Source organism: Corvus moneduloides, chromosome 12 (genome assembly GCF_009650955.1).
Source record: "Corvus moneduloides isolate bCorMon1 chromosome 12, bCorMon1.pri, whole genome shotgun sequence".
In the NCBI taxonomy this organism is placed as follows: domain Eukaryota; kingdom Metazoa; phylum Chordata; class Aves; order Passeriformes; family Corvidae; genus Corvus; species Corvus moneduloides.
In genome coordinates, this window is record NC_045487.1 from 16637336 (window position 1) to 16665137 (window position 27802).

At 39.6% G+C, this 27802-nt stretch overlaps 1 protein-coding gene across 4 annotated transcripts in view; it reads left to right on the forward strand.

Moving 5' to 3' along the window:
• Positions 1–27802, forward strand: part of ADAMTS18 (ADAM metallopeptidase with thrombospondin type 1 motif 18) — a 77165-nt gene that overhangs the window by 30327 nt on the left and 19036 nt on the right. For 3 of the 4 annotated variants that reach the window (XM_032121784.1, XM_032121785.1, XM_032121787.1), the window contains 12 exons: positions 1521–1720; positions 2431–2514; positions 3370–3529; positions 4050–4155; positions 7254–7391; positions 8797–8950; positions 9977–10072; positions 11095–11243; positions 16640–16812; positions 18734–18864; positions 19005–19128; positions 20202–20446. In XM_032121784.1, the coding sequence (XP_031977675.1) occupies positions 1521–1720; positions 2431–2514; positions 3370–3529; positions 4050–4155; positions 7254–7391; positions 8797–8950; positions 9977–10072; positions 11095–11243; positions 16640–16812; positions 18734–18864; positions 19005–19128; positions 20202–20446 (1760 nt within the window). The remainder of the gene's footprint in view (positions 1–1520; positions 1721–2430; positions 2515–3369; positions 3530–4049; positions 4156–7253; positions 7392–8796; positions 8951–9976; positions 10073–11094; positions 11244–16639; positions 16813–18733; positions 18865–19004; positions 19129–20201; positions 20447–27802) is intronic. The other variant, XM_032121786.1, reaches the window with a different exon arrangement.

Below are 27802 nucleotides of genomic sequence, written 5' to 3' on the forward strand. Positions count from 1 at the left end.
AAGAATGAAATTAAACTTGCTGAGCAGTAAGAGGGAAGAGCACATTGCCACTTTGTCATAAAAACAGCTTGTCCCACTCACCATCTTTTAAAATTTCATGTGTAAGTAGTTTGTAGGCACTAGAAAAGCCAGTTAATCATCTTCCAAACTCTTTGTCACAACGCAAATGCTTTTAGATCATGAGAACTAACTGGACTATAGTTAGTAAAACATGCATGAAACTGCTGCTAAGGTTTTATGACTAGCAGTGAAGTAAATTCAAGAGCAAAACTCCTCTGCTCATGGATATATGTGTGTGCTGAAGTTGTATCGCCTTCGAAATAGTACCTGGGCACTGATGTGCCTTGAACTGAGCACTTCCCTCTTGGGTGAGGCCTGTCCTTGTATCTCAGTCTGCTTCCAGGAGAGAAAAGTTCTTTGAGCTTGTAAAAGACAGTTGTGTATAATGAGTGATACATTTGAAAATGACCGTAACATGGTCCTTTGTATGTTAAATGCTCTTCAGAGTGCTGAGTTCCTGAAAGCAGACCACTGTTGTGCATTCTGTGGTGTTCTTGATTTCCCAGTTTGGCATGGAAGCAAGTAAGGGTCTGTTTTAGCTCTTTGGAGTAACTTTCTGATGAGGCACAGGCAGGATCACTACCTGAGGCTCCCTCACTTGTGTTTTTACATCCCATGTCAAAAAAAATCCCATTGCTATCCAAAGAGTTTGTTAGAGTGGCCTTTGAGTTAATTCTTGATGCAGAGGCAGTGTAGGTTTATGCAGAAGAAGCTGTGGATAGCAGGAGCACTGTAGGATGTGGGAGATGGATTTCTTTTCCCTTTCTCTGGTTCCCTGAAGAACTGGAGTAGAGAGCATTCTCCAGCTGTGCCACTGCCTGTGCTGCACCAGCAAAGAGAGAGAAAATGCACCCTGGAATTGGGATATGCATCGTTGTTGTCAAGCCCTCCTTGGTGTTGCCCAACTTTTCCCTATACTCAATAAATACATTCCCTTGGCATCCATCACAGCAGGAAAAATCTCAGTGGCAGTTTGGCATGGAAGGCTGATGTCAGTCCTCATATCAGGCTGGCAGGAATTTACTTGTGGTGGGTATCTGATTTCTGTACTGACCATGGACATCTGTTGTGGAAAGGACTTTTTTGCCAGCTGCTATGTAAGTAGCACATGCCAAACACCTCAGGAAGTTATCAAAAGGACAGGAAAAATGCAGATACTCTGTTAAAAATTCTGTTGTATTTTTTTGCACAGATGCTACCATTTTGTTAGATTAGTTCCTTATTTTAAACTGCTTATTGCGTACGAATGTGGTTCTCCCATTTCCTTCTCTCCCTGTAGCCGTCCTTCCCTCAGGAATGAATCAGGTATTTTTTAATAAATATAGGAGAACTTAGCCAGAAGTATTAAATCACATGCTATAAAAATAATCTAAGGCTTTAAACCTGTGATACTTCATTTTCTGATGAAACTGTTCATGGGTGATCTGAACTCTTTCCAAAACAGTTTTATTTCCTTTTAGATGCACCCAAGCCACCCACAGAAGAGACCTACATTCGCTCAGATGAGTATGGGACTTCTGTGAGGTTCAAAAGATCATCTGCTAAAATTCAGAAAAATGGAAGTCTAAATGTTGAAACCCTTGTTGTGGCAGATAAAAAAATGTTGGAGAAACATGGCAAGGAAAATGTAACAACATACATCTTAACAGTCATGAACATGGTAAGGTGTGGTGTCACTGAAGTGTCTTTTCTCTGGGGAATATTGTGTGAGAGTAGGATCCTTCATTAGACAAAAAGTGATACTAAAAATAGCAGAGGCACCCTATGCAAGCCTTTCTTCAACCCTCATCTAATGTATAACTTAGGTCAAAAAGCCTTTAAATGTACATCTTTAGATTATCACAGCTCTGGCAACAGTACCGTGGAGTGGAAAAAAAAAAAAAATTAAAGTGTTAAAATTTTACAATACTTCCTGTGTAGTACTCTGAAACTTTCATTTAGTATCGTGAAGCTTAGTCTGTTTCATCTCATGTCTCCTAGAAACAAACATTTATTTGAGAAAGCACAAATTTATTCCCATAAAATTGATATAATTTGACCAGATACAGGTTTTCCTGTGTTGTCTTGCTCTTTACTTTTGTACTGAAAAACTTGAGCTTGAACTTTGGCCTTAATTACACTTGATCCAGGAGACCAAGCACAGATCAAAGGCCACTGAAGTCAATAGAAGATTTTCAAGTTTTTGACTAAGTGTAGTTTGGGACATAATTCTTCTGGTTTGAGCTCTTTTGGATTAATCCTCCAAGGTGTATAACTCCATTAGTTAGTACTGAAAGTTGAATTCCAAGGCAATAACTCAGGACATGTGTTTAATCTATTAAAAAGGGATTACGCATGTAGGTGACATTTCCTCTCCAATAATCATTGCAGGTCTCTAGTCTGTTTAAAGATGGAACGATTGGAAGTGATATAAACATTATTGTTGTGAGCCTGCTTCTTTTGGAACAAGAGCCTGTAAGTTGTGTCAGAATTTTTGTCTGAGCTACTTCATTTGCTGCTGTTCATTGGGAGCATTGGGTGTCCCGTGTTATGTACAGGGAGGTTTCTTAAGACAGAGTATGAGAAGAAGATTAAAACTGCCAAAATCTCCAAAATGACGCTTTCTGCTTTTCAGTGCTTCTTGGGTTTTTATTCTAAATTCTTCATTTCATATAAATATTCTTTAGAAACACTGAAATGCTTCCAGTAAGATAAAACTGAACATTTTCCGGTGTTTCCTTGAGGAGAAATGTCTGGAATAAGGAATCTACTTAATAAGTATTTAAATAAACAGAAAAATTTTGAACTGAGCTTTCCGGGGTGTGATGATCAGAAGTGGTAAGGAGAAGTCCCAAACTAAAGAAAGCATGTAACAAAAGGTGGGAGTGGCGCCAATTCTTGTGTCAGGGGTGCTGAGACAAAAGAAGACAAAACCTCTTTTGCTGAAAAGAAATCCATAATGGGTTGATCTACTTGGATAATACTTTTCCTCCTCAGAAATCACAATACATTTTAATCACAATATTGAATATGGCTTGGTGTTCAGCATTCTCAGGAATCAAAAATATTTGTACACTGTAATTCCAGCCACCAACTTTGGAAATATCTGTGTGTCTGGGGAGAGGCCCAGTTTTATTTTACAGTTGTAAGAGATTCACTCATCAGCTGACTCAACCACCACAGACAGTCAACATGGGAATACATAAATTGATGTAGAACAAATATGAAATATTAATTCCCTTTCCCCTCTTAGCAATTCATACTTTTTCAATCTCCTTTCTCACATCCTGATGGAAGCACCTTGTCTGTGTGTCTGTGCACTCCCTGCAGAGTGGGTTGTTAATCAACCACCACGCTGACCAGTCCCTGAACAGCTTCTGTCAGTGGCAGTCGGCCCTGGTTGGGAAGAACGGGAAGCGCCACGACCATGCCATCCTTCTGACAGGCTTTGACATCTGCTCTTGGAAGAACGAGCCCTGTGATACTTTAGGTATGACACCAAAACACAGGCTGAGAAACGTGGGGGTGTCCACAGCAGGAGCAGAATTGGTTTCAAATAAAGGAGTTCATTTTTGCACATGCTCTTATTCTTCTTGAAGAAGACAGTACAGTAGTATTTTTGAATTGTCGCCTCTTCAAGGAATATTTTTGATTTTGAGAATATTTCTGAGCTACTCTTATTTTTTTTTATTTTTGTGACTGCTTGCTTTTTTGAATGGGATTCCTCCCTAATTTGAGAGCAGGAAAGGCATGGGGGGGTGGGTTGGGGGGGAGAATAATCTTTACAAATAAAGCGTAGTTGGAGAGGTTAGGTTTGATTTATACTTTTTATATAGGAGTCCCTTTATTGTCAAATAAAAGTCTGCTGTAATTCCTCCATGATAAACCTGATGAAGTAGACAAGCGTCTCCCTGTGCCAAAATAAACTGGCTTATTAGGAGCAGTGCAGATGATACGTGTATTTGGAATTCTGTAGAGGAACAAGCTATTTTACTGCTTCCTTCCTTCAGGATTTGCACCTATCAGTGGCATGTGCAGCAAGTACCGCAGTTGCACCATTAATGAAGATACAGGCCTTGGACTGGCTTTTACAATTGCTCATGAATCTGGACACAAGTAAGTTTCTTCTTCTATAAACAAATATGTAAGTGAATGGAAACATAGACTATTTAATATAAATCAGTTAAATATAGATCATTTGGATTGGCTCATTCTAAATATAAATCATTTGGAAGCCCAGAGATTGGTGGTGAGCAGAGTTGCATCCAGCTGAATACTGGTCACCAGTGGTGTTCTGCAGGGCTCAGAACTGACAAGTCCTCTTTCATACGTTTGAGCTTCTCACACTGCTCCCACATTCTGGTAGGTAAATTACTGCTGGTATCCATATGGTTGCTTCAAAAAGAGAGGGGGCACTGCAGGTTTCTGCAGCTTCAGTGGAGAGGGGATCTCTCTGAGTCTCTTGGAGGTCTCCTTTTCCCAGAAGACCCAGAGTTTCATAGGAAACATTCAGCCTGTCCTTTGTTCTCTCTACGTGTTTAGTGTGTGATTTGGGTAAAAACCCACCTTTGTGCTGGTTTCTGCCTTTCTGTATTTATATCTGTTGGATTTCCATTTGATTTCTATTGTAGAAAGACTGTCATTTTCTTAGAACCTGGCGTGTCTCATACAAAATCAGGAGTAATCTTTTGTGGAGCTTCAGCTATTCTTCAATTTGTTGAATTAAAGCTAAAGATGATGATCAGGTTTTGTTCTGCTGGTTTTTTTCCCCAATAATTTTGAATTACTTTTCCACAACTTTGTGGATAGTTTTGATTTCCAATTTTAGCACAGTTCAAGCTGGAGTTGGTCTCACCACTGGCAGTAGAGAAGCACAGTTTCTCTGTGTGGTACAAACCTGACATCACGGGTTAGTTCAAAGGTCTTGATTTTTCAGCAACATTAATGCACAGAAGACCTTTGGAAAGCAGTGGTACTGTATTCTGCTGATTGGTCAAGGCATGAAGCCCTCCCATTCTGCCTGAGTGCATCAGGACTATTTAGTTTTCATTGTACAAATATGCTCTGCAGTACACTATGACCTAATGTCTACAGAAGTGACCCTTTCACAGGTTTCTGTGCATCTGAAGGGAAGCAAGGAATTAAAGAGTAATCCAGCTGCCAGTGAGGCCTGTGGGAATTGTGCCAAAGCATTCAAAGGACCAGATATGTAATATGAATATTGTTTGATCCTCCTGTCACACTAATGCAATTTCACTGACCTCAGGATATTTTTAATGCCCTTCGATCAGTATTAGTAGAGAATCAGGCCCATAGATTATTATTCAAGAATTATCCCATTTATCCTCTTTATATTCTCCTCCCTTTTAATTTCCTTATTTGATTTGGAAGAGTCTTCTTGGAATTTAAAAAAAAAATTCTTTATTTTTTCCTCTTTCACCACTGCCTTTGATTCACATATTGTTCAACCTTTCTTTGGTATACTTCCATGCTCCTAATAAAATGCTTCTTATCTCCTGGGGAAAGCCTGTGCCAGACACAAAATGTCTTTATGATAATTTGTCATGTTCATGGTCCTGAGACTACCTAATACATGATGTAAGACAACAGGACTTGGTTTCTGTGATACAAAGACTTCTGGAAGAAAAAAACCTGTGACAGCCTTGGGGGTGCTGAGGTCCACTGTGAATGTATTAACCAAAGGTTTCACAGGAGGGGAATATCACACTCTGTGATCCACTGAAAGCTTCAGTGGTTAGACATTTTAGTGTTTTGTTAGGCATTTTAATGATTTTCTAAAGTTTGTGTTTTTACCTGAAAGCTTAACAGTTCCTCTGGGTGTCCAGACCCCGTTGTGTCAGTGGAATATAAACTGGGGATTCTCTGGCTGCAGTGCAGGGGAATAAAGTATTTTATGAAGGATTCTAAAATACTGGCTCAATTGGTACTTTTTTTTGTCCATTTATAGAAAGAGCCATATATTTTAGGAAGTTTGCAGCCTCAGCTGGTGGCAACACATGCAGTAACTCTGATGAGCCTGTAATGATTTATAGCAGTAGAGGCTTGAGTCCAGTATATGAGATATTCCCTGCACATGCACAGATTACATTTATAAAGTCACCAATGTACTACAATATTGAAGTAACAGATGATGAAATTTCTATCCCAAACACATTGAAATTCACAGATGTCCCATACAGTGAGTAAATACAGAACAGTGAAAGGAAAACCTCTAAAAATTAGCTTTATTATATCAATAAAATCCCCATAATTTGTAATTATAATGTGATTTTTTTTATTATTGCCTGTTATTCTTTATATCATCCTAACACCTCTCCTAGTGAAAGCTGGGCCTCCTGATTCTCAGACTGAGCAAAACACCCCATAAGAGGCAGTATTCCCAGTAAGAGGCACTCTTCCCATTGAACATTTACAGTCTAGACAAAATGACACTGTATAACAAAGGTGAGGAAACCAATGTGATTTGCCTGAGATAATATAGCAAGTTAGTGGCCAAAATTAGGAAGAATAATATTTTTATATTCATACTTTTGTATTCTCTTCATTCTCACCCATTTCCTTTGCTGCAAGTGGAGCTCTGTAGCTCTTCCTGCCTATTAGGAAGGCAGTTATGGTATGTAAGGTATATTCCTGTGGCTGCTATTTCCATGGATTCTGATCTCCACACCACTCATGTTAACAGGCATTATCCCTGGGCAAAGACAGGCCCACACTGCTTGCTGGTTTTAAGCTGACAGGTTCACAGGAAAGTACAAGTGTGGCTGAACATAAAATCCATGATGTCCATCCACCTCCTTATGAAAATGTTCTCCTTCGGGAATGAGAAATGGGTGAACTGGGAAACTGAGCCCAGTCTGCAGCTCCAGTGCCTCTGTGCAGTGTCCTGGCACTGGCTCCCAGTGCAGACCTCCTGTCCACCCCCAGTGTGGCTCTTCCTTGGAACCTGACTATCCTTTCCCATCAGACAAGTGTGTGATGACAAAAATTTGCTGTTAATTGGAACTTGTTTCATACCAATACTAATTTTTGTGGCGCATATGTTTTCATGCCTTTGGAGTGAAAGGGATGAATTCCACATTCCCTGTGGAGTTCAAGCGTGGAGCTGTGACCAAGAAAGTGTTTCTTTTCCCCCAGATTTTGTCTTGCTTCTGTTTAATCTAGATTTTCACTCTCCCACCTGGTTCTCTTTTCAGCTTTGGTATGATTCACGATGGAGAAGGAAATGCTTGTAGAAAAGCTGAGGGAAATATTATGTCTCCCACACTCACTGGAAACAATGGAGTGTTTTCTTGGTCTGTGTGCAGCAGGCAGTATCTCAACAAATTTCTCAGGTAGGTCAGATGTAAATCTGGGCCCATGCCAGGGAATGCAGCTTTAGTAACTGGGCTTGAATTCCTGAACAGCATAAAAATTACTAAAGTGCGAAATTCTCCTCCTTTAAAATGTGCTCAAACCCTTGGAGTGTGTGAGCCCACACACTCGGGCTGCTGGAGCATTGAGGTGGTGTGGCCTGGAAGGGCTTTTGTCCTGCCTTGTTTCAAAAGCATGAGTTTCACCCTCCAGGACTACCCTGCAGTAATGACTGGTGTATCATTCTTTCCCAGGCGTTCCCGTCAGCAGCTGGGTTTGTTAGAGAATTAATAGGAAGTGTACACAAAAGAGGGCAGACACAGTGGTACCAAAGTCATTACAAAATGTAAATTAACATCAGTGGCCTTTCTCAGTGGAGTTTCTCTCTTGATCTAGCTCATGTCATGAGTAAAGGACATTTTACACTTTTCACATCCTGTTTCTGGGAGAAAGGGAAAAGGGAAAGATGTCAGTTATTTTTCCAGCATGTTATCATAACTCAGTGATGCCTTTAGAGCAACCGTTTTTCAATCACTGTTTAATTCATAATTACATTAATATTTCCCTTTTTTTTTCTTTTATCAATGCAGATACTAAAAAATAGTAGGAGGTGCTCTGACCAAGACCAACACAGGCATTTTAGGTGTTAATTCCTTAGAGTGAGAATCAGGCAGTTAATGTGGATCTGATCCTTGAATTCCCAGTCAATATCTTTGAGTAGCAGCCAGAAAATGTAATGGAGTTCTGGGGATTTTTTAATGCAATATATTTTGTGTACCGATGCAAGTTGCAAGCTAAAAAGTCACATGAGCTTCCCAACCTGCAATATGGTCCCAGAGACTGGCACTTGGAAGATAAATCTAGCATAAAGTGACCTTCTGTATGCAGAGATTCTCTGGTAGAGACAAAGGGGCAAAGGTGGAGTTGGGAGCTGTGCTCTGGACGCAGCCAGCCCAAAGCACGCACCCTGCAGCAGCCTCCGGGCAGCTCCACACCAGGCAGATGCTGGAATGGGACACTGTGCCTGCTGCTGCTGCTGATTCCTGATTCAGGGAATCCACTTAAGGGAAAAAAGCAAATGAGGTCCCCTTGCTCTTGGTTACCCAGGAATACAGGGAGGAGAAGAATTTGACATCATTCTTTCTTGTTGTCACAACAGTCCCAAAGCCTGGAAATTCCTCCTTCCTTAAAACTTTGCAGGTCAGGGTACCAACAAGATATCAAGAACTTTTGGTTCTTGCACAGAGATATTTTTGTTTCAGAGCACACCTCTAGAACTAGTTAAAGGTACTGTATACAGTATTATGTATTTGTGCTGGTCTGTAGCAAATTAAAATATTTTGATGTAAAGATCATAGTCATGATTAATTTACCTTCTCATTATAGTACAGCTCAAGCTGCCTGCCTGATTGATGAACCTAAGCAAACAGGACAGTATAAATACCCTGACAAACTGCCAGGGCAGATCTATGATGCTGATACCCAGTGCAAATGGCAATTTGGAATGAAAGCAAAACTATGCAACCTCAGCTTTGTAAAGGTACCTCTTGATGCACTTTTGAGAAGTTAAAATGACATGAAAGAACTGCAGTGCACTGAATAAGTGCAAGTGATACGGGGTTCTTCAGAGGCCTGGGTTCTTTCTCTCCCTTATCTTGCTTGGCAATTTGCTTTGAAGGTACTGGCCTCTTTTAAGGAATATTCCAGTCCCAGGGGAGTTTCAGAAGGAAATGTGTTCCTTCCAGGAGTCATAAGGAGGGCACTTGAATCCACATGAGCCATGAGCCCTTGCCTGCTATGCTAAGGGAAATTAGCAGGCAGTAGAGTTTTGATCAAAGCTTGTGTGGGGTAAGAAGGACTCAGTTTCTTGTGTTTTATGACAGCAAAAAGCCTGGGGGAGATCTATAGGGTTATTTTAGAGCAATGAAATGTAACTTACACTCTTGACTTCATGATGAATGATTAATTTAGATTAACCTATTGTTTTAATGACTGTTACACTCCTTACTGGTCTCTTCAGAGAAGGTATTTTTAAAAATAATCTGGAGTGCTCATTCTGAAAACACGTATGGTAATTTCTTTTACTCCTGTTATTATCCTGGAGTATTTTGATTTATCGTCTACTAACCACATTATTCAAGTGATAGCAGCTGTGTTCCTTCCACAGCTCATAGACAAGGAAGGGGGAGTGAACAGCACTGTGCACAGACTGCCTTTCCAGATATCTTCTGTGGTTTAGAAAAATCTTGTCTCTTCACAGTATTATAGTCCCTGCAGACATGATGAAATTTTAGCCATGAACTTTTTAACACTGTTTGTGTTCTATTATAATCTCACACTCAATATAGTTTTAAGAAATGTATAGTGAAACGGTGCATAAACAAGAAGGCAATATACAGGGTATGGCTGTGCTAGGAAACTTAAACCCAGGCTTTTCTAAATTCAGAAAATAGTTTATTTATATGTGTTTTAAGGTAGAAAAAGCATGTATCATTTATTACTCTTTCTAAACAGCAGGAAATAATGGAAATTGTGAGTACTGTAGTGAGTACTGTTTCCTTTTCAGGATATCTGCAAATCTCTGTGGTGTCACAAAGTGGGTCATAGGTGTGAGACAAAGTTCATGCCCGCAGCAGAAGGAACAGCTTGTGGTATTAGTATGGTAAGTCGTTTTCTAAATAAAACATTGTCATCCTAACTTGAGTTTAGACTGTGTTTGGTCAAATACAAGCTCCCATCAAAACCAGTTTTATCCAGATCCCTCGAGATTTGCTGTCCTGGACTTTGAGATTGCGTTGTAAGTGATTCCACTGTGATGCATATTCAGGCCGTGTCCTCCCAGTGGTACCTGTCAGATGGCAGGGCCTGATGCCTCTCCCAACGAGCTGTGGGATGAGGTACCCCTGGCAAATCTAAATCAGTAAGAAAATACATGAATTATAACAGGAGTTAGATCAGTGCTTCAAATTCCACTCTGATATGAGCATACCTTCAGCCGTAATATTTGCTATACAGACTAAGGCCATATTTTCATCAGAGATCACCGCTAAAAGAGCTTATTTGTTTGAGTCAAACCTTCTCATTTACTCTTATTTGTTTGTATTTACCCTCATTGGTTTGAGTTTATTTAAGTTGAACCTTCTAATTTACTCACATCTGTAGTTACACAAAATATTTTCTTTTTCTAGAATGTTTCTTCCAGCAGAACATTGTTTTGATTTTCAAGTTACTGACAAATGTTTTATTTTGCTTTTTCTCTTGTGTAGTATTTCCTGATCGAATCATAAAAGGGAAACATGTTAGAATTTTAGCAGGCTGTTTGCAAATTACGTGGGAAGTATTGGGGCTCTGCAGCACAGGGCCATAAAGTAACACGGATTTTTGGGGGAAGAGTAAGCCAAAAAAGCACTCTTCAAGAGAACAGTTTTGAAAATTTGTTGCCCCAGGGATCTTCAACTCAGAACTTGGACAAATATTAAAACATTACTTATCTATGCCATCGTATGGATCGAGTCCATTGTACTCCAGAGTCCTTGTCCTGCTGTGAGCTATTCATTGAGTTCAGTGGGTGACCTTACATTTATTAGGATCAAGCACTGGAGCTTTTAAATGCGTTTTTTTTTTTTTTTTTCTTTTTTGCATCTCCTAGGTGCTGTAACTCTGTTTTGTGGCATTGTTTTGCAGTGGTGTCGCAGAGGACAGTGTGTCCGATACGGTGACCACGGGCCCAAGCCTGTCAATGGCCAGTGGTCAGCCTGGTCCGAGTGGTCAGAGTGCACTCGCACCTGTGGAGGGGGGGTCACCTATCAAGAAAGACACTGCAATAATCCAAAGTAAGACATATTGGAAAGGTATTATTTTTATACTATTTATGTTACTGGCACATAAAATTAGCATAGTCCATTTCTGCAGGGAAATAATGTGTGTGGAAACATTTGTAAGATTTTCTTCCATGTCCAGTATGAGCGGTCAGTGGGTGGAAGACAGAGCTATGTCCTGACCCCAGAAAGCAGTGGCTGTCTGCAGACTGCTGGAGTACCACAACATCTTCAGCCCAGCTTGCTCCTTTTATTTTGGGATGCTACAGTTTATCAAATACCTGCAGAAGTAAGGAAGCACCATACAAGACATTTTTACACTTAACAGCCATAAGAGCAGGAGAAAAAGATCTTAAAAGCTATTAAGACTTTTACTGAGATCCTGTTTATCCAGGATGATAAAGACAGATGTTTTTGCATGTCTGTCATGTTCTTTGCATTCTTTTATATTTCATGAGTCAAAGTAAAGTTGCTGAACTCTAGAATTGAGTGCTAACTCATGAAACATTTTTGGTATTTGCTTCTAATTAATACCTTATCTCTGCAAATACTATTCATTATAATAAGTTTTTCAAAGTAGAGTTGAAGTGTTACCTGACCAGCATCTTTCCCAAGTACTCAACTCACTGCAACTTAAGAGAAAAAAAAGGATTTCCCTGTTTTATTTCATACACAAATCCAGCAGGCATAGACACGTATTCCTCATTGCACATAATAAAAGCAGCATTTAAACTGCAGTAATAAAAAACAGAGAAAATATGACACAGTTTATATGAGGCTGTAAAGAAGCCTCTCATCTACTATACAGTGCTGCAGTAATAATATCCACGCTTCATATACTATGTTATAGGAGAATGTGAGTTAGTTAAAATAGCCTTTATTACCCTCAGTCAAGCCAACTTTTGCAGATCCGTAGCAGAGCATTTTCTCAACCTTTTCTGTTGTTTCTCAGTTCATTTTCATAAATAAAATTACTTGGATAGTTTCCTTTGTTAAACTGCTTAGCAAAAGAGTGCGGGGTCTCAGAGGCCATTATATATTTTGGTCTTTCCACTTTAGTTCTTGTTTTCCTCGCTAAATTTGTATTGGGTGCACACTGTTTGTATTTATGCATAAGCTCCCCCTTACTCTCCCTGTGTGACAGGAGACTGTCCAGTAGTGGAAATGGTTCAATTTGGTTCACTGATGTGATTTTGGTGTAATTGAAAAAGATTTCTTCAAGTAGAAGCTCTTTAACATGAAGTGTGTCAGCTGCTGTAGCACTTAGAACTTTCCTTCAGATGATCTGCCTGTTCTAATAAAATAAGATTTGATGTAACCAAGTCGTACTTGATACCAGAGCTGGATCATGTTTACACTAGATTTAATTCCATTGTATTAGTGGTAATCCAGTTAGTGCAAAGAAAAGATGGTATAATTCTCTCTCAGAGTTACAGTGATTGAATGACAGGAATATAAATAAGCCACACAACAGCGCACACATGTCCAGGTAGCTGTATTTGCCATCACAGCATTTTGTATGAATGTGGAATCATGAGAAAAATAATATCATCCATTTTCAATGTTACACCGCACAGAATGATTTCAAAACTAGTCCCTGTTCAGGGTTCACCTCTATAAATACACAGAGACTCACAATAATGATTCCTTTCTTTCTGAATTCCTGAAACACATTTCAGATGTTTATCTGTTTTGGTACATATATGTATGTTATTTTACGTATTTATTTCACTTTCCTAATCTAGATTTGTGTAGGAGCTAATGTTTGTTTTGTTCAGAAGCTTGATAGATGATTTTGGATAGCAAAATTTTGAAAATTGCAAAGAATAACATTTCTAAGAGATTAGAACAAGGGGTATGGATCTATGAAGAACTGACTGGCCTCTAAAAAGAAGTCAAAGTAATTGACTTCTTATGAACACCGAGGGAAATGTGTCAATATCTGGTGATTTTAAAGGTGACCCACTTTACCAGAAACTTAAGGACAAGTGAAGAACACAGAATCAGGCAGCTGTGTGTGCAAATCTTGTTAACCTGTGTATGTTTGTGAAATCCTCCTCTTGCAAATAATATCCAACCAATGCAATTCCCTTCCTCTTGCCAATTTTCAGGCAGCCCTTGTGACCACACCCGGACAGCTCTGGGTATGGCTTTGGAATTACTGCTGGAGTTGTGCATAAATTCACACTGACAAATGCCCATGGGGATCACCTGTAGCCCACAGAGCTGGGCAGATTTGCTGAAATCGTTATGTTCCTGTAAATTGTCACAGTGTAATTTCATGGATCTGGTTTTCATACGCCACAGCACTTTACAGTTAAGGTACTTTTCCAAGATAGAAATTGATTGCATAATTTAATAGTTGAGCTGGGAAAGAACCTGAAGAATGCCTGAGAGATTTAAATTAATACCTAAATCGTATCTGTGGGACTGCATCCTACACTTCACAATAGTGCATTGTTCAGCAAGAGCAGAATGGAGTTTTAGGCATGTATGCAGTCAAAAGACTGAATCAAAACTTTTAGAACACACTTTCCTTAATCTTGTGTGCAACATCTGTAACAGTGATTATAGAAAATGCGAGATGTAAACTGATGCAAATTAATGATGCCATTTAAAATACTTCTAAAAAACAAAGACTGAAAGACCTTGTAGACCTTTCAGATTTGTGCAGAATAAAATAGCTTTGTGATACTATCATAATATGGCTACAAGATGAGCAGGAGTGTTCTTACATGAAATGAAATGATTACAAAAAGGGGAAAAATAGGAGTAGAGAATTTCAGAGTCTTAATTTGGTATTGCATAAAATACTTCCCTCAATCAGATGAATTCCAGGATTTCTCATTCTCTCTGTTGTGTTGTAGTATATCATGGTTTAGGAAATCTACCCTTAAAAGGGTACTGCAGAATTAATTAAAGCTACTCTTGTAGCATTTTGATATTTTAGTCTTAAATTAAGTGAAGTATTTGCCTTTTTTTGCAGTTAGACACCATTTCCAAATTCATCTTTGGTGACTTTTTTTTTGCTGGCCTTTCTTACCAAATTTCTTCTTTTTCCAGTTATCCTCAGCCAGGCTTTATGCAGGTCAACCTAATTATGTCAGTGCTGGGGGGCGTCACAGAGGGATGAAAGCTTTAGGCTGTATCTGTTTTGGGGGTACTGTGCCACTACAGAAATATCAGAATACCCTCTGTGCAAGGCATTCCACTCTAAGTGTGGATACACCAACAGCTTCTGGAGCCAGTCAACCCAAAGTCTACTGGTGCTACAAACATCCTCAAGAAAAGTGTGATTTTCTCAGTGTGGATAATAGCATTTTCACAGAAACTTGCTTTTGTAGATCTCCATCTCGTTTCCTGTGAATTACTTAACTCCTACTGACATCTTGTTGGTAAAAATGAAGATGGAGAAGTTTCCATGGCTCTCAAGCCAACAGTTTCAGTAATGGGAATGTACTGTAATATTAAAATGCTGTAATGGAGCTGGGAAACAGAATGCCTCTTTCAGAGCTCCCTTAGTTTGGAGGAATTTTATCCCATCCTCGACTGCAAGAGTGCGGCTGGAAATCACGATCTAGCCATAAATAATTCTATTATATTGCTTATTTGGTGGCATTTTCTTGGAAGGAGGTTGCTTCTTTTCCTTATACTAAAGCAGATTTGTTCTCTGGGGTTGAAGGAGGTCAAAAATCCTCCATGTGCTGAAGCTGTAAGGAAAGTCTGTAGGGAATTGAGTCAGCACCCAGCAGTTTGGCTGCATTAACTCAAAGCTCTCACCAATTGCACAAAGTCAGTATAAACACTCCTTGATTTCAGTGATGTTCCATATTCTCCCTGCCCTTCATAGGCTGAATTGCCACCAACTAGGACAGAAAATCTGACTTTAAGACCTTCATGATTAAACCTACTATCAGTGTAGCTGGCAGGTGACCTCAGGAGAAGTCAGTGGAAGTTGTGGATTTTTTCCCACAGCACATTTCACTGGTGCTTTAACCTGGTTTTAAATACAGTAACAGGTGCGTTTCCATCTCTTTCTCTGAAAGACTGTTTTGCAGCCCAGAATTCTGGAAGAGAAAAAAAAGATATTGTGTAAGTAGAACATAAAAAAGGGAAGTCCCAGCTTGGTTAGGGCGTTAGACATACGGGAGTTAAAATTTATAACAAAGCAAACAGAAGAAGCTCCTGGATTTTCTCCTCCATGTTGCACTGAGCTGTCTCCATGTTACTCCAGGCATGAGCAAGTCAGGAGCTGCATGGGATCCTTGGATGTGGGGAACAGTTGTAGCAGAGTGTTTAGGGATTTCAACAAACAGTATGTTTCAATTGTACATTCTATACTCTTAGAATTTTAAATTTTTGTTATTGTATATATTATCAAGTATCTTTTACATGATTCTGGGTTTTTTCCTTAATGTGCCTGTAATATGGGGCAAAGCTGTCCACTGAAAGTTTATGGCTTGTTCTTCAAGTATGTCGGTTCCCTAATTTTTAAAAAATCGTTATATAAATGAGTGCAAGTGTAGCATTGGCACATTTCTTTTCTCTTCTTGCAAGAATTGTATAATACAACAAAGAGTTCTTTGAATTTGTTGTTTTGAAGACTTGGCTCAGTGCTTGCAGATGTGTATCTGAGCATTGTGAAACTGCACAAGTGACATCAGTGAATTGCTAAGTTAAAAAGAGCAACTCTTGCATTTTACATTGTTTTACAATGTCCATGCACAGACCAAATAGTTAAAAAAATAATATTCTGATAACGTGAGATATGAGCCAAGTAATAGAATATGCTCCTTCCATTCTGGCCAAAATGAAGGGAAATACCCAGGTAAGGTTTGCTGAAGTGGATGTGACATGTTTAAAATTACCCCTGAATTCTGGCATTTTCTTAAAGCAGGACAAATGTGCATAGTCCCTGTTTCCTCTTACTATTTAAAAGCACATTTTTTCAAAATGATTTACAAAAGAAATGAACAAGCAAATGTAATCATTCATTCTCTTTTTGTTTGATCAGTGTTATGTTATCCTTTATTAACTCTAATTGTGATAGGTAATTCTTTGCACATGTTCATTCCTTGGTTACAGCAGAGTAAAAATAGCTGTATAACAAGGTTGAACCCGGCCAATACCAAATAGCCCTATAAATTTAAATTAGTGCAAACATGACTCACCTCTAGATGGTTGCATCTTTGCTGAGTCTGCAATGATCCAAGTAGATAATTCATGTCAACTGCTTTGCTTGGTTTTAGGAACCATGAAAATTAATGGTCCATATAATAAATACTGATCTCCAAGGGCAGTACGTCCTCTTCTGTTCCCTGTATTCTCACATATTCTCACACACATGTAACATGCCAGTCACACAAAAGGAAGATTTTGCAAAATCATCTTTTTCTCTATTTTTTTTTAAGGCCACAGTACGGTGGGAAATTCTGCCAAGGCTCCAGTCGTGTTTATCAGCTTTGTAATAAGCAGCCGTGCCCAGCAGACAGCCTGGACTTCCGAGCCCAGCAGTGTGCAGAGTACAACAGCAAACCCTTCCGGGGCTGGTTCTACAAGTGGAAGCCCTACACCAAAGTGGAAGGTAAGTGTGGCCCTGCTCTGAGGGACAGGGGCAGGGAGCTCTGAGCACCAATTCATCCGTGTGCTCTGGGCAAACATCACCCCATGTAAGCAAACATAGGCTCACTGGGTCTGTGTGAGATGTGTTTGCTTTCTAGCAGGGCTGGACTCAGCCTCCTGTGTGATCCTGCCTGTACAGACATGCAGGATTGATTTGGGCTGGGAATTCGAGTCCTTGTCCTTACCATGACTCCCTGGCTGTTGCCGCCCCTCTCTCTCTCATTTTATATTCCATATTGCTTAGTCTGAAACCCAAGCAAAACAATTTCCATGGAATTTTCAGCATGGGAAATGTAAGCTTCCACAATAACACTACCAGAATCTTCCTTCCTTTGGAATGTTCTCAGATTTCAAAATGTAACAGTAAATCAACCTTTTGACTTTTCTGCTGGTATGGTCCCATGAGAAGTGGAAATGCAAACAATGTACTGGCATACATTTTTTAAAGTCATCATTTACTAAGAGATCTTTATCAAGTTCAGGTCTCAATGACTATTTCTGTTATTTTGAACAAGCAAGTTTATTTTTACTTAATGTGTCTTAATTTTGCAAATATTTTGAATCAGTATTCACTTCTATCAGATAAAACAAATATTTTCTCCAGTTTGAAAGCACTACTTGAATAAAAGTGTCTGGATTTTCTCACATTGTAACTGCTTTGTTTAGGACTTGTACAAATTGCTTCTGATGATAATAAGTGTATTATTAAATATATTTATATATATACACACATACATATAACTTTCATTTGTAGCCTGATTATATTTTCTTCAAAAGTTTTTGTGGACATTTATAAATGTCCCAACAGACCAGTGTGAACAGAGGAAAGAACTGATATGGTTTCACAGCATGTAACAGTGGATGTTGTAAAATGGGGTGAAAAATGCATCTTGTTTCATAGAAATTAAGGTAGCCTACTTTGGTTTTAAAGGGAGAGGCTGTGTTTAGTAACAGAAGTTTAAAATTAGGGACAAGGGGCATAATTTTCAAAAGCAAGATGTCTCCAAGTGTCTCTGAAGTTGGAAATGCCCATCCTTCCTGTCAGCTGCTTTGTAAAAGCTCCCCCAAGATCTACATTTATAGTCCTGAAAACATGATCTGGTTTTCAAAATTGCTACAGATGCTTTGCCTCTGTGGAAAAGACTACTGGAAATCCAGCTGCTGATTTAAAAATAAAAGGATCCTGTTTTGAATCCAATTTCATGTTCTTAAAAACTGTTTTATTTGTTGCACCTAAATTTGTATTAAAAGTGTGCATTTCAGCAATTGTGCTAATATTTACAATTTCATGACTGGTTTTGTCTATGCAGAATTAATCAGCTCTTTATAAGCATAACACACCACCCGTGTTTAAGGAGAAATTTGACAATGGATGGGATTTGTTGGAGGAAAAATTCTTTTGTTAGGGGAAAGTCTAGCTGCAGTTCTAACTTTCAGCTGAACTGATCATTTGTGCCATGTTATCCCTTTCCCAAATTTTAAATAAACTTCAAATAGAATTATTGCAGTGTCCCATTTCTCTTAATAAAAATGAAATTTGAGCCTGTGAAGCAGTGGAACTGAAAGCAGGGTGCAGCAGCAGAGCTAAGGCAATGCACATGCTTTTACACTGGGTTTGAATTCTTAATTCTTTGTGTGGACAAGCAAACCCACACATGCTTTTAAAAAAGCATGATATAAACTCCTCTATTTAGCTATATTTCTATTTAGCTACATTCTGGTGTCCTACGTTGTCACCATGCACAATTCATCCTTGCAGCTTATCCTCTAGAATGCAGGAGGAAACAACAGCCAAGATGCTTTTTATCTCTTTAACATTGTCATGCAGGTCTGCTAATGCTTCCTTGTCCTTTGTTTGTTTGTTTGTTTATTTTTTTCCCCAGAGGAAGACAGATGTAAATTGTACTGCACAGCTGAAGACTTTGACTTTTTCTTTGCAATGTCCAGCAAAGTGAAGGATGGAACTCTGTGTTCTCCAAATAATTATGATATTTGTATTGATGGAATATGTGAAGTAAGATAAAATTAAGTTTCTTACAATCCTAATGTCTATCTTTTTTTTATAAGTGGGCAATTGACTCCTTTAGGGGAAATGCAGCTGTTTCTTTATATTCCCTTTTGTCTGAGTCCTTCACTTGTGCCTTTTGGTTGCAGCAAGTAGGGTGTGATCATGGACTTGGTTCCAAAGCTGTGTTGGATGCTTGTGGAGTTTGTAAAGGAGATAATTCAACGTGCAAGTTCTTTAAAGGCCAATACTTGATCCAGCACAAAGCTAATGGTAAGGAAAACTGTTCCTCATGATCATGAACTCACTGCTCTGCTGTGTCCCCATGTAATATATATGACTCCTTGCTCATTCAGGCAGTGGCTGAGGGTCCAGATGTGAGCTGAAAATCACAGGGAGAGTGAGAGGAGAGTTCACGTTTCTCCTGTTTCTTGGTAACAAGAAATCTGTGAGCATAAGTCTTGGTCAGTTAAACAATCCTCTTGTTTCTTAAGCCACATTTTCCGTTTACATGTGAATTTCCTCTTAAAAGAGATTTTAGGATTCAGGCAAGTGAAAAAATTGTTGTCAGCAGCTTTGACTGGGATGGGACTGTAGAACATATAAAAAGCAATACACAGCATAATGCCAAACATGACAGTATTTCCATGTCCATTTTCAAATTAAGTTGTCTGGAAGCTGTCCAGCTGTTTCAGTGGAGGATCCAGGCACTGGGAGGTGGACTTTTCCTTAGTGTACTGTCACAGGCTTCTTGGGAAATAATCTCACTGTGCTGCACTTTCTCAGGCATAAAATGTAGATAAGATTTCTGTACCCACAGGGATATTTTGAGGATCTGTTTGCTGTTGATCACAAGACATGTCCTTATTGCAGTAATATGGACCAGGAAATTGTCCAGGATATAGTAATACAGCCCTGGCTGGCAGCAGGGAGGTCCTCTGGTATCCAGGGCTTTGTGGAGACTGCATCCCAGTGCATCTCCCCTCAAAGCCCTTGTGGCTGGCAGTAGTACCTTCCAACTACTGTAGGAAACTACAGGGAAAACTACAGTGGAGCCACCATTAGTGTGTTCTGCATTTTTCTAAGGTGAACTTGCTTTTTCTTGCCTTGAATCCCAAGGAAAAATTTCAGGAATTGAAATACCTCAGAGTTACTCTGATTACATGGGTGGGGGGGGGGGGGGGTTTAAATCAGAACTGGCTTTTCCTGGTGAAAATGGAGTCACTTGGTGGGTTGGAACAGCTGTGTATCTTTTGAACTGTGATAATTTCAGACTGGCTCAGAAAGATGAGCCAGCTCTGTGTGTGTGACAGCTGCCGGCACGTTGCTCCCTTCTCTCCTCACAGACTACTACGCGGTGGTGACGGTGCCGGCCGGCGCCCGCAGCATCCAGCTCCAGGAGATGCACGTCTCCTCCAGCTACCTGGCCGTGCGCAGCCTGGCCAACAAGTACTACCTGACAGGAGACTGGACAATCGACTGGCCAGGGAAGTTCCCTTTTGCCGGGACAGTTTTTGATTATCAACGCTCCTTTAACCATCCTGAGAGTCTCTATGCGGCAGGACCCACTAATGAGACTCTGGTCTTTGAAGTAAGCCTGGCTTCTGATTGTTCTTGCCCTGATGTCCATTACAGAATTGCTAACGACAGCGTCAGCTCTGCACTGGGGCTCTCAGCAAGATGGAAGAATAGTGTTGAGTCATGCTAGCATTCAGACTCGATTGTGTGGTCATGCTGGATTGAAAGGCCTTTCACTGCTTTTTTGAGGTCTGAAGTTTAGAAAACTGTCACAAATTCAGTGGAAAGGAAGGTGCATAAAACACACCCTGTAGCATCATTTCTCAGTTGCTGCACAGTGGTGATGGAGACTATAAATGGCTCCCATACATGGCTTGCAATAAAATCCAATAATGTAAAAAATGTACCATTGTGTCAGTGCTCAATGGGTACATGTTCAAATAATGCTTCTGAAACTGCAGGTGAGTGGAGCCTTTTTCACATCCAGGTTGGAATGCAGTCAAAATACCACACACAGGATCCTGTAGAATGATTTTCTGTTGGTTCAGTTGTTATCTTATACATGTTTACCTCACAATCAAATTAGTGTCACCTACTTTGTGTGCCAGATGTCCTGTGTAGAAGCTATTGTTAGCAGAAAGGAAACTTGGTACTTACATGGTTAGTTCCATTTTTACAATTTTGAAATTGGCCTCTGCTACTGCTATTCTAAGAAAATCTCCTTCTGCATTAGGTTGCTTAGCTAGATTTTCTTTTAAAATGCATCAGAACATCTGAGGGACCATTTCTGGCTGAATGATCGAGGTCTTTGCTTCCCGTTAGCTCCATTAGTTTGCCATTGTTAGCTCTAGCAGGTCTTTGGCTTTGTAACTCAGCTGTTAAGTCTGTTTTGATGAATCCTTACTTCCCTGTGAGAAGGAAGGATCCCTCCCCAGCAGGGATTCAGTTCCTTCCCACGCCTTCCAGCAGGACTCTCGAACATGTAGTGCCCCTTGGGAGTATGGCAGCGAGGGCTGTGCCTGCCCCCTGTCCGAGGCAGCATCCTGCTGTCCTTCCCCCCATCCCGCATCCCTGTCTCTGGAATCTGCTCCCTTGCCCAGCTTGGTCCTGTGAAGCCAAGAGCAAGCACAGACTGGGACATGAAGTATATTCTTCAAGGCTTATTTAAGCGTTCACAAGTATGCAGTGAAGTGTTTATTTGGAATACTGAAGAGCTCTGCTGCTCTTCCTGCTGGCTGAGTAATGGACTGAAACGTGTCCTTAAGAACCACTGAAGGCCCTGGACCATGGACATGTTAAAGCTCTTTAGGGTGAACACAAGTTTTAGAACAGGCAGTTTGACACAGGCTAAGGGGGGCTTGTCTTTCCACAAACTGCCATCACAGCTCACAAAGCCTTTTGCAACATCTTCCTCCATTGAAGAATTTTCATTTTGGGTATGTGTGTTAATAGGGATCTTTAGTCCAAAGATCAGTTGAGTCCACAAGCTACAGACATGCTCCCCTGTCTGCAAATCATCTGCCTTGCACCAAAACAACCACACTTACTAGGAAATGTTAAGCTGAACTCCCAGGAATCTTATTTGTCATAACCCAAAGTAGATTTGAGCTGTATTATTATTATAGAGCTGAAGTATGAATTATAAATCTCCTGCAGGAAGACTTGGCTGCATATTGTGCACATACTTTGCAGAATAAAGATTAAAGAAAAAAAATTAATGCCAAATACCACTTCTATTTTCATGCTTTCAAATTATGCTAAACATTTTTATTAAGATATAACATTTAACTGGAGGCTGTCGCTCCTTTCAGAGCTTATTTAAGCTTCCCTTGTATTTTTATTGAAATACCTACACCATTGGCATTGGTAGCTGGGGATTCCAATGACTGAAAATGTCATGTATGGCCCAATTACACGTGTCTATGAACTGGATTTAAGATTTTTTTCCTTTTAATAATTTAACAACATTCAACAAGCTGAATTCTGAAAAAAAAAAGCAGAATTTTCTGTTCAGAGATCTGCAATATTTATAACTTACCACTAACTCTGAGAAGCAAAAATGCCAATGAAAACTGAAGAAGTATGTTTTGAGAGAACACGCATATTGCTGAATGTCTGCTCTCAGCCAGTGAAACAAATCCTACTTCAGCTCTGAATACCAGAAACTGATAGGAGGCTGAAAAAAAGGAGTGTTGAAGCATACTGCAGTGTAGCTTTGTTTTCATTTTTATCTCACCTATATTTTTCAAAGAAGCACACAAAAATGTCCTGCTGCAATTTTTTTATTCAACTAAGTTAGTTTAATATAAGATAAGGTTTTCCAGAGTTTGGACCTCAATGTCTTCCTGTAATTTTCAGATTTCTTTTTCATTTTTTAAATTAGCCTGTATTCAAAAGATATTTACTGTTTCTTTTCTAGGTTAGGTTTGTTGTTTTTCTTCCAGAATAATTCAGTGTGAGCCTTGTAAAATGCACTGCAGGTATGGAGGACTTGGATAAATTGTATGTATAATACAGAAGCTTTTATTATTCATGTGGGCAGAAAATAGAAGGTTTTGCAGCTGTATTTATTACCTATGACTGAAAGCCAGATTAACACAGCTTGTGCCCATTTCATTCTGTAGTTATAATTTTGATAGACATTTGTGTGGTGACTGAAATGGTCCAGGTTTGTGCCTTTGTTTCTGCATGCAAAGCAGGCTGCAGGTATCCATGAAGCTCAGGTTGTGCACGTCCTCTGAGCAACATTCCCAGGAGAGGATGGGACCAGACAGGTCTGGCAAGTCTGTGCTCAAGGCAATCACTTCCTTTGAAATGCAGTCATCCTCCAAAATACTTTCTTGAAAGAGATGTCTGAAGCATGTATTGAGAGGGAAGGAGCAGATGCAAATAATAATAAAAAAATCTTTAAATTTCCCATTGTCTTGCACACAAGTTCAGCCTTGCAGTTCTCTGAGATGTGCTGTATTTATATTTTATTGTACAGTTTGTTCCTGTACATGCATCTGTTCCTGAAATGCATCTGCTTTTCTCTCAGGCTTTTCAATAGTTCAGCTGAGCACATACATTTAATCAGACATTGCAGACCTCAACACTATTCAAAAATGGATAAGAGACCAGAAAAAGGCAGAAAGTGCTTTTCTTATTTGCTGTAGAATGTCACCAAACCCTCCCCTCCATATCTATACATATATATTATATATATGTAATTATGGGAATGAATCTTACTAAAAAAGACAAAGAGTAGTGAATCTGTAATTTGACTGGGTTGTGGGAGAAAAAGTACAAACTGTGGTGGCCAGATATTTTCTGAAGAAGAGAACATTTTGAGATGAATGTGGAATTAATATGTGTGACTAGTATTTCCTGAGCACAACTGCTGGAAAGGTGAATGCATGATGAGGTTTTAGGATTCATCAGCATCCCTTCTGGATTGCTCAGGAATTGATTTCACAGATAGAGGGAAGGGAAAACCCAGTAAACTGGTGTCCTTCAGAATTTGTGTATCAGTGTCCTTCTGAAGTTAACATGACTGATATTTTGGTGATTATGGGTTTTCAAAAACCAGTAAAAGCTGAAATGAAAAATATTTGTAGATTCAGACAACAGTTGCTGTAATGGCCCAATTCAGATTTCATGAAATGATGGTCAGTGGTCAGAGGGGTAGAAATATTATAGCTAGATGCTAATCTAGGATGAGAAATTGATACCAGCTTTTTAAAATATAGTTTATGTAGCATGTCTGTCTCAAATAGAAACATGCTGGATTTTTTAAAATGTAGCTGAATACCTTCAGCTCATTTATATGTTATTTGGACATAGGAAAGCCAAGGTAATTTCTTCCAGTTTAAAGATCTTGTCAGTGTTTTTCTGTTAACTGAAAGATATTTAACTTGAGGGAAACAGTCAGTGTATTTATCATTAATTATCTAGCTTTGCTAACAAGAGCTGCCAGTGGGCACCGCCAGCTGCTCCAAAGGATTTTGGAGAAGGAGAACCCTCACAGGACTCGGTCACATGTGAGGCTCACTGGGGACACCCATTTGGTGAAATATTTAGTCATGCTCCATGACACACAAATGCTGGGGAAGATTCTGAAAGGGCACAAGAAACAAAATTTTATGTGGGCATGAAAAAGGCTGCATGGCCAGGGATTGATGAACAAAATTGAAAACATGAGAGTTTTGTAATTTTGCGTTCCGTTCTATCAATAAGTAGATGAAGGAAGAATTGACTGATTTAAGAAGTCAAATACAACTTGAGAAAGCAAAGTTTTCCAGGATGAGACAGGATCAGTATCCTCACTGAAGTTTACCTCAAACTTGGTGAAACATTAAATCAAGAAATTGAGAAGTGTTTGTGAAATAAAGAGAGTTTATTTTAACATCAATAAGTAACAGATGGAAAGGATGCTTTGTAAAGAGGCAGACATCCACAGGAAGAGAAGGTGAATGGAGCTTCAAGGCAGGAATATGTCTAATTAAATCCAGTAAATCACTTCCTCTTTATCAATAGGGGAGAACAGGAGAAGGGAGGCCAGGTGGAATGGCTTTACTGATGATGTAGCTGCCACTGGGAGAAAGCCAAGTTGCAGTTATAAAGGATTACATTTATTATTAGCTACTAGATGATAAATTTGTACTGATTTCCCCTGAAGAGAAAGTAGGCTAAAGAGACCTAAGATGTACTTATAAGATACAGATGTTGACTCATTACAATGGATAAAAGGGTTCTCCTGTAGTGAGGAGAGATTTGCTGGACAGCATCCCTGAAGGTTGTACATTTAGCATGTGAACAGTGAAAAAACGGAGCACAGTAACAATGGAAGATAAATTTGAAACAGCTGAAGTAGAAATGAGATCATATAGGACCCTTTCAAGGATACTTCTTTTTTTTTTTCTTCCTTTTTAATGACCTTAGTGGACTTTCTTGAAAAACAGTAATTTGTCATAAGCTTTTAGTTAGGACTGTGTTTAAAGTTACTTTAGAAGTATTGAAGAGATAAAACGCCTTTTGTTTTAAGGTTTGGCTTAAGTACCCAGTGGGTAATTCTTCCTTTACTGCTTTCCAAACAGGTGTTCTCCCACTTTCCTTTGAAGCCCTGGTGCTGCCACTGTCAAGGATCCCATCCAATAACTGCCCAGTTTTAAAACTTGTTTTAAACATTTTTCCACCAGAACCATATGCTGCATGCTTAGATTTACCAGAATAAATTCACAGAAGTCAATGGAATTAACCTTGATTGAACAGAGAAATCAGAATGTGGCTTAGGATGCTGGATATTACAACATTCATTAAACAGCACGTGGATCCCCAGTGGATGAGAACTGCAGGTCCCAAGCAGAGCACAGCCAGGCACTTGCCTTCACACAGACTTCTCTGTCTGCCCTCTCTGCAGAGTGTTACATTCCCCTAAAGAAATTATCCAAGACTTCCAAAGCATGGGAGTGACCCAGGAAATGTAGATGATGTTTGCAATGTAGATGCAGCTTGAGGATGCAGATCAAAGGCACTGTGGATGTTGGGATGTGGATGCAGGGATTCAGAGATTGGGCTCACACCCATTTTGTAAATGAGGCACATGCAGAATGCGTGCAGATGAAAATAATCCTTTACCTGGCTTTTTTCCTCTATGCTCAACTTCACTCTGTAAGTGATTTGTAAATGTCTATTAGTCCTCCACAGAGATAATGAGTCTTTTTTTCAGCTTGCTACAAGCCAGCCATTAGTATTCTTTCCTATATATTGGACAAAACATTGTGGAAGAAATAGGAGTTTAGCTGGTATAAATTAATCTTATAATTCGGTGTGCTGCAAGTAATTTCACATACACATCTTACAGTAAAAAAATACTGAAAACCACTGAGTCAATCATAATAAAGCAATGTTAGTAGACTCTTTAAAAATTTGACCTGCAAAATAGAGTATTATATTGGAAACTTTAGATGGCCATTTGAAAAAAAAAATCAATCTCAAACAAAGGAGCAGATGCACAGCTAGTTTAGGGAATTTATTGTTTTAGCTTTCACATCAAAATTAGCAGAAAAAGGAAAAGGTTCTTTACTCAGGAGAGTTCAATCTATCCATTGTTTTTACATTTTGTGCCCTAAGCTAAAGCCACAGTTCTTTTTCTTCGGAATAGATCCAGCAGATTCCAGCCATAGAGCCTGTGGTTTTCAAACTCAAGAAGCTGTAAATTTTATAACTCTGCGCCCTGCGGTCAGAGCTGCTGAGTGTTGTGTCTGAAGTCAGGTGGTTGGTGTGTTAAAGGTAGACATTAAACAGTTCTGTTGAGGAACTGGAAATGTTTAAGGAGGTTGTTTGCCAGCTGTAAATTTGGGAGCAAATGCCAGTTGGCTGAAAAGATGCTGGAATGCGTCCAGTTAAGTAGACTAGCACTGGAGGTCTTTCCAAATTTGTAGGTCTGATAACTTGGCTGAATATGCAGACTTCAGTTATTGGGTTGTTAAGAAAGGGCTTCATAATGAATGTTTGAAAATACGATAGAAAACTTTTTATATGCTCATTACTTTGGCAAAATTGCAACTTTGCAATAGTATTGCATTCCTGATGAAAATTCGGTCGAATATTATCCATCGTGTACTATTTTTCAGCTGAGTGCCAGGGACTTCAAAGCATATGGTTTTGTGCCCTGCAGTATTTTTGTCTCCAATACTATTCCATAATTGGATTTTGCCCTTTTTCTACATAGCTGGGATGATGCAGGAGGAGAGACACCTGACTGTGATGCAGCTCCTACTTGGTAAACATTCACTCTCGTAGCCTACTGGGTGGGAAGGGGCTCTGGCTTTGGCTGCTGGCCAGGAAGTGAGAGGAAGTTCCCTTCTCCTGCCTGTTAGAATTGTGGCTACTTCCCAATGTGCAAGGAGGGGGTGTAGCCCAAGGTCTTAAAATGTGTATGGCCCAGCTTGCCTGGTGTGCAGGATTTACCACCCCAAGCACTCACCCAGCTGCGAGCTCCTTGCACCATTGCGTGGTTGTTCTCTGAAGGGATGGATTCTCATGGGTCTTGTTCTGACTCGTCCCAGATCATTCCCTTCACTCTGCTGAAGCACCAGGAGAATATTGCTCTAACAGGAGTAAAACTGCCACTCTTACCTTCTCATCCTCCCCCTTTCCTGTTCAGAACTCCGTGTTCAGAATGCATTCCATCTGTTCCTTGCCTCCACTGTCACAAAGAGCACTTTCAGAAGACATATGTTCAGTCTAATACTTCAAGGTATTTTTATTAGAAAAGTTTTAAACTTTGCTGGTTTTTGGCCACTGGCACAGCACAGTTTTATGACAGTTGTCAGAATCAAGTGAGATGAGGACTAACCCTTACACAAGGTTTTGTGGTGTGGACAAAACCTCCTCCTCCTTTGACACAACTTATTAAAAGGCCAGACAGAATTTCAACCTCTGCACT